The sequence below is a fragment of the Haplochromis burtoni genome, unplaced genomic scaffold (assembly GCF_018398535.1).
Source record: "Haplochromis burtoni strain Fernald_Lab_line unplaced genomic scaffold, NCSU_Asbu1 Contig_13, whole genome shotgun sequence".
Classification (NCBI taxonomy): Eukaryota; Metazoa; Chordata; class Actinopteri; order Cichliformes; family Cichlidae; genus Haplochromis; species Haplochromis burtoni.
Window position 1 is genome coordinate 1,714,402 of NW_024582374.1, and position 7,112 is coordinate 1,721,513.

The 7,112-nt window shown below is 41.9% G+C and overlaps 1 protein-coding gene across 17 annotated transcripts in view; it reads left to right on the forward strand.

Annotated features, from left to right (window-relative positions):
* kif1aa (kinesin family member 1Aa) overlaps nucleotides 1–7,112 on the forward strand; it is a 47,844-nt gene extending 40,732 nt beyond the window's left edge. For 14 of the 17 annotated variants that reach the window (XM_042216297.1, XM_042216315.1, XM_042216306.1 and 11 more), the window contains 11 exons: nucleotides 2,000–2,114; nucleotides 2,233–2,366; nucleotides 2,468–2,529; nucleotides 2,616–2,761; nucleotides 3,576–3,761; nucleotides 3,929–4,000; nucleotides 4,115–4,236; nucleotides 4,686–4,829; nucleotides 4,919–5,111; nucleotides 5,367–5,485; nucleotides 5,576–7,112. In XM_042216297.1, the coding sequence (XP_042072231.1) occupies nucleotides 2,000–2,114; nucleotides 2,233–2,366; nucleotides 2,468–2,529; nucleotides 2,616–2,761; nucleotides 3,576–3,761; nucleotides 3,929–4,000; nucleotides 4,115–4,236; nucleotides 4,686–4,829; nucleotides 4,919–5,111; nucleotides 5,367–5,485; nucleotides 5,576–5,618 (1,336 nt within the window). In that variant the 3' untranslated portion in view covers nucleotides 5,619–7,112. Of the gene's footprint in view, nucleotides 1–1,512; nucleotides 1,537–1,999; nucleotides 2,115–2,232; nucleotides 2,367–2,467; nucleotides 2,530–2,615; nucleotides 2,762–3,575; nucleotides 3,762–3,928; nucleotides 4,001–4,114; nucleotides 4,237–4,685; nucleotides 4,830–4,918; nucleotides 5,112–5,366; nucleotides 5,486–5,575 lie in introns of all 17 variants that reach the window. The other 3 variants (XM_042216300.1, XM_042216339.1, XM_042216361.1) reach the window with 1 other exon arrangement.

Genomic DNA, 7,112 nt, shown 5'->3' on the forward strand with positions numbered 1-7,112 from the left:
TGTTGGATGTGTGTTTGAGCTTCTGTCAGGCCGATGACGGACGGGATCTGCATGGCTCTGCTTTGTTTCGCGTGGACTGTCCTTGGCTGTGTCTCTGCTGGAGGTGTCGTGGGGCCAGTATCAAACTCTCGGTTTCCACTTCAGCTGATGAGGCAGATTTTAGAACACGAATGTTTACTCTGTCTTTAGCCTGTTTGTTTACAAATGCTCCTTTATTTGCAGATTACATTGAGAAGGCAGTAAAGTAAAACTGTGAAGAAGGTGCATTTGTACTGGTTACCAGTAGAGGGTGGTAGGAATCCATCACAGAAACATAGCCTAATTCTACAAAGGCAAACTGATATTTAAAAGAGGCTAAAAAGAGGTTATTTTCTGCTTTTGTCTCTCAACACTGTTTCTTATGTTCATTTTTTTGGCCTTTACAGTGAAGGAATATTTTGAATCCATGGATATGATTTTGTTAGTCACCTCTAATCCCAAGAGTCAGAGTGTTTCCCATCAAAGCTACAGAATATTAACAGGAACACTGTTCGCTCGCTATTTCTCAAGTGCTGCAATATGGATCACATCATTTACAGTACACGCTCTGGCACGATACTCCAGTGCAGCTATTAAAATGTATTCCAGTGAACCATTACCTCACCAGTAGCACTTTACACAAAATTGCTGCAATGTTGTGAATATTTTTAAATCCTACTCGTACCTCAGCGGAACTCTGCCAAACACCAGAAACAAATGGTTCCTCACATGTTATGCCAGGAGCATGACTTCAGTGCTGGCTCCCACTTTTTTAGGAGGCAGTAAAGTGCAGAGAAGCACATGTTAGAGGGGTGCAGGGAGGAAATTGCTTCATTGTAGTGTAAGCGAACAGGTTTCTACTACTGGGAAAAAAAGTGTGCATGTGTGAAGGTGTGAATTTGTATGAACTTGCTAATTGCTGGCAACAGAAAAGGCACCTCTCCTTTATTCACGCGAGCTCTGCGCATAGATGTTTGCTTTCTTCTTAGTGACACTCTGTTCACTTTCCCACAAGGTCACCTCAGTCCAAGGCCAGTGGGCCCAACATCTGAACCTCATGAAGAGTCCGTACGGCCTCTTTTCATGGCTTACAGAAACATTAGTTTCCTTTTACAGTTCTTGCTTGGATTATCTTTTTTAGATTTAAGGCAGCACCGGGCTACAGGCCAGAATAATAAGTGACTTCAGTGTGTGAGTATTTCCCCTCGAGGGACACGAGGAAAATTGTGTACATTAGTGTATGGAGTAAATCATCGGAGGAATAGAAAGCAGCATTGTTGTGCTTGAAGAATGGTCCCGTGCTGTTATTTGACCTTCTCTAACGTACAGTAAATCAGCCGTCCTCACAGAACCTCCTCGCTCTATCTGATGAGCTTTGATGAGTTATCAGTGTGAAAAAAAGGCAAACGGCATCCCAGCCACACAAGCACACAAGCACAACATACTTCCTGACTCTCACTGTCTATTCTTTTGCTGATTTCCTCTTTCTCACAGCATTTCCCTGGGAGTTGACCATAGGTATTTCACTGCCCTGTCCCTCATGTTTACCTGCTCGTGCCTCATCCCTCCATTGCCTTTCTTTCTGTACCAATATTCATCTCTGCTCTCTTTGCTTTTCTGTGATGTTTTATACAAAGCAAACATAACTCAGTCTGTTTGTTGCATGCAAAATGATCATATAAGAGCTTTTGTTTTATTGAAAACTAGAGAAATATTTACTAAAATGTTTATATATTGCACAAGTGGATCAGTAAATTGATTTGCTTCTGTTTATAAATCATGATATTAGGGCACATTTTTCTGCTTAAATTGTTTATTATTGGACATTTTTGGGATTTATCCAGTTTTTTATGTTTACATCTGCAGAGTAAACTTTAGCATGGGTTAAGCTCTGGCAGCTAATCTGTTGTTTTAGTAGAGGAACTTGAGTTTCAACTGCTGATTCAGTTTCTTGGCTTCTTGTCTCAATGGACCACCTCAGAACTTTCTTCCGGTTTGAGGCTGCTTGGGATAGCTCAATGCACAACTCCCTGCTCCTAAACCGAGTCACTCCATACGGGGAGAAGATCTATATGACCCTCTCAGCCTACTTGGAGGTACTGTACACTGCCTGCATTCATAAGAAGGAGAAATAGCTCTTACAGGATCAGAGGTGACGTGTGAGTTACTCTAGAGGAACAATGTTGGAAATGTCTCCTGTTTTATGAATTGCAGATGGAGAACTGCACGCAGCCTGCAGTTATTACCAAAGATATCTGCATGGTGTTTTACTCTAGGGACACAAAGCTCTCAGCTTCCCGATCAATCCGTAACCTTTTCGGTACTGGTAGCCTAAGAGCTGCAGATGGGTGAGGCATCTTAATCTTTAAAATCATCATTTAGCTAATTTGTTCTCTCTGATGATGTTCTAAAAAAATGTTAAATGCCCTCTCACTCCTGTTTTTTTTAGAAACCGTGTAACTGGAGTTTATGAGGTCAGCCTGTGTCACCAGGCAGATGCAGGAAGCCCTGGTAAGAGGCAAGGAAAAAAAATGGTACAGTTTTGCATTTAGCTCAGTCGTCCTGAACTTCTAACATTGCACCCATCCTCTCACCAGGAATGCAAAGGAGACGCAGGCGGGTGCTGGACACCTCCGTGGCCTACGTCCGTGGGGAAGAGAACCTGGCTGGATGGAGGCCACGTAGTGACAGCCTCATTCTGGACCACCAGTGGGAGCTGGAGAAACTCAGCCTCCTCCAAGATGTAAGATTTGTTTAATTTTTACTGTCTCTGTTCTTTCGCTCCGGTTGAGTTATGCCTCGTGAATTTTATACTGGGCTTTGGTGCAGCTTTGCAGTTCATCCACTGCCAGAGACAAGTTTAGAGAGACAAGTTGTTGCTTAATTGAGCCTTCAAAGAGTAACTGAGATGAATGTCATTCAAATTGTACATTTTCCTTGACAAAAAATGCTGTCACTAATTAATGCTGGTTACGTGTCAGTGAGGGGATATTGAGGTTTTCCTAGGGCAAGTGAGAGACATAACGTCTCCCTTATCTCCTGGGTCTCCTCCTGGTTAGACACGCCGGAAGACCCTCAAAGAACTACCTCGTCTGGCTCCTTTCACCCACTTTCACCCAGAGGAAGCTCATTTCCACCACTTTCATGGCCATGTGTGAAAATGGGAATCATCCAATAAACTGACAGTTCCGACTCCGTGCTTAGATTTGCCCTTAGTAAAATGGACCATTGCCACTCTTACCTCACTCCAGATTATTCACCAATACATTTGTCATTCTTCTGCTTCCACTTGTGAGCAGCACCCCAGCTTTCTAATCAATGGATAAGAAGAATTTGCCATCAGAAAAATATGAATAAAGCCAGCCGAGTCCTAGGGTTTATATTGCCCCATTCAGTTTTCTAATGTATGATATTAGAAGTGCCACAGAGAGCCGGCTCTGCTCCGTGCTTCTGATGGAAACCAGACTGGAATTTATCAAATAAACAGCTTTCCTTCCTAATTTCCTCTTCAGGCAGGGGGCATTGTTTGCTGTTAGTGACTGATGTTTTTCTGCTAGGTGGAAAAAACCAAACATTACCTCCTTCTGAGGGAGAAACTAGAGTCCACGCTGCTCATGGGCCAGGAGACCCTTCAATCCTGTGTCACCGATGAGCTGAATGAGTCTCCTCAGCCCACTGAGATGGACCCCGAGGTCAGCTGCAACGAAATCACCACTGAGAGGCAGAGGGAGCTCGCTGCTAAGGTCAGCCGTCTTTACCCTGTCGATAATTTATTTCAGGTTTGACTTTATTGTAATGGGTTCTGTTCATATAAACGTTCCTGTCAAGCAGAAATGTAGTGCTTATCATGTCACACGTGATTTTGTTATATAACCCGACATTTTAAGCTCTCTCTCCTTTTTCCGTACAGTGTTTGCGGCTGCTCACTCACTCCTTCAACAGAGAATACAGCCATGTGTGTGTGAGCGCCAGTGAAAGCAAGGTCAGGCTTTAGGGGTTTAAACACACACACACACAGAAAATCAGATTTCTGTTTTGGTCGACTGAGTCCTCACATTTGCTCCGCTGTGGATCCGTGTGACTGTGTTCATTACAGATCTCTGAGATGTCCATCACAACGTTAAGAGAGTCCACTTCAATCTCTGCTCTTAACACAATCACCCCCTCCTCTACATGCCCTTCACTTGTTGAGGGCTGCTACAGCAATGCTGGACTCAGGTCAGTGCTCAGATTGACATGGCTGTTGTTAGTAATTATCAGAGCCGGTCTGCAGAGCAGAGTGTTGACATTGGCTGCAGTTCACTTCCAGGGTGCTCTCAAGATGTTCCTCAAAGACATCTAAAATAAGTATTAACATCTCCTGCTGAAAAAACAAAAAAAAATATTTAAAATGAATAAATAAAGTCGTAGTTCCAGAAACTCTTGACCTTAAGGTTTCCGCTTTTATACCAGACCCGCATGTAATAAGACAGAGATATAGAGCTGACAGAGTTGAACTCTTTCTCTTTTAAGGTGTCTGACATGTTTCATGTGCTTATCATCTGGAACAGAATCAGCAAATAGGTCTAATATTTTGAAATTCTCTGGTATTAACAGTATTTGGGTCTTGTAAGGCACAGAGAGCTCCTTTGTTGCTAGAGCTCAGATATTCTCTATTTTTACTGCAGACCCCCTGTCCCTCGCTCTCGTGTGGTTAGCTCCGGTCCTGATGCACAGCAGGACGCAGAGGCCAAGAAGTCCATCAACGGAGCCTCTGAAACTAAACCTCAGACCCAGAAGTTTGTCCCAGATATCCAGGAGATTCGAGTCAGGTGAGGAGGAAGAAGTCATTTCAGAACATTTTATTATTTGAGCTTTACTTCAGACCCAAACATGCTATTATATCATCTTTATCTTTCAGTCCCATCGTGTCGAAGAAGGGTTACTTGCATTTCCTGGAGCCGCTCACCAACGGATGGGTGAAGCGCTATGTTGTCGTGCGGCGGCCGTACGTCTACATCTACAACACGGAAAGAGACGCAGTGGAGCGAGCTATTCTCAACCTCTCCTCTGCCCAGGTGGAGTACAGCGAGGACCAGCAGGCAATGTTAAAGGTTGGTGAACCAGACTCCTCCATCAACAGTTTTATTAAGTTATTTTTTTAATGAACTTCACTTTAAGTCAGATCAACCCAACAGGTTTAAGTTACACACATCGCACAGTAAGTGAAAGTTAAGGTGCGCACTTTCAATTTAATAAAAATAGCAAGTTAAGGAAGCAGGTAGAGTAGAAAGTAGAAAGTTGAGTGAGAATCATTCAAAACGTTGCATTAAGCTTGCTGCATTAAGCTTTCGTGGCTCTTTCCACAGACCCCAAACACATTTGCTGTGTGCACAGAACATCGTGGAATATTGCTTCAAGCCACAAATGACAAAGACATGCATGACTGGCTGTATGCTTTTAACCCGCTCCTTGCTGGAACTATCAGGTAAGTTAAAAAAAAATCTCCAGGTGGGAAAAAAATTCTAACTGCAAACAAAATCTATTTTTAATGGACATTTTCTCATCTATCTCTCAGGTCAAAGTTGTCAAGAAGACGAGCCGGACAGATGAGGATGTGAAACAAGACATTTTAAAAAATGTCATGAGAGCAACTCAAAGACTATGATGTACATAGATCCTTGTCTCTATCCCGTTTCTCCTGCTGAGCCCCGTCTCCACCGCTACAGTCACCAACAACCATCTCTCTCCCCCGTACGTTCTCTGTTTATCACTAGTGTCCTCAGCACCTAAAGCACCCATTTCCTGTCAGGCCTATTCTGCAATGTGAGTCTCTTAGTCTGAAGAACCTCTTCAAAAACCTGTCACTGTACTGTACTGGAGTTTGTTCATAACTGGACGAGAGAAGAAAATGGAGGGAGTAGCAACAGTTTCTTATCTCAGATTACATGCGTATGGTAATGTACTGTAGTTGTTGTCGGTGACACATCAAGCCTTATACATCAGTTCTTAAAAAAAAAAAAAAAAAAAAGCAGTGACAGGCATGTTTTCCTAAAGCTGCAAGGATCACATTGCTACATTTGCATCAGTAAATAGAAAAACTCTTCTACAGCTATATATAAGGGTCTAAACTGATTTGCATACAACATACAGCTAAAAAATACGAAGGGACAGTCACGTGTCTCTCTCTTAGGAATATTTCTCTCTTCTTTCTGGTCCATAAATCCTGATATCCAGTAAGTTGCTTCCTCTTCCTAAAACTTCTAGAAACCTTAGCACACACAGCCTGGCACGGGAATGGCATCTCATCATAAACTTTATGTCGCTGTAGTAAATTCATGTTGTTTTTAGCCACTCGTAGGAGCACTGAGGTTACCTGCATTCCCACAAGAAGTAATCAGATGTCATGACATTAATTCTCCCATTTTAATCTCTACCTGTATTTTATTTGTTTTAAAATGTGATATATTTAGATATTTAACAGTTTTATTATTTATTTCTGCGTGTATTTATTTAAAAAAAAAAGCATTTATATTTCTAAAGTAGTAGTACAGTGCAATTTCTGCACACTGCACTTTTTAATGAGTTCTTTAAATGTTTAAATGATACAACCTTTTCCCCTCGTAATGAATATTACTGAAACAATTTAATAACTCACAGCTTCTTTATGCTGAAAATTACTTGAATAAATGCAATCTGATACGCGATTAGCATAGTCACACTTTAGACCCAGCTAACATGCATTTAAAATGCCCAGTAATTAGGTAGATGATATAAGTAGGTGGCCAGTTCATCCTCTGCTGCACAAAGCTACCTTATTCAATCAAAAGAAAAAGATGAAATCTTCTTCACAGTACAGAATATGAAGCTGTTTTTTTCCTGAATGATATGTATATTGATTGAATGTAGTGCCTCTCTTTTCAGGCATACTGCACACTACAGTATGCCTCTGCACCGGTTGCTTTGAAACTACATCCTTCATGCTGCTAAAATACTGTTCTGGGAGTGTCTGCAGGTCATATCATCACTTTCCTGCCTTCCATCATCATCATCGTCATTTCAAGTCCAAGCAGAAGGTTTCATTTATGATATCATAAAGTGTGGAATTTCCATAA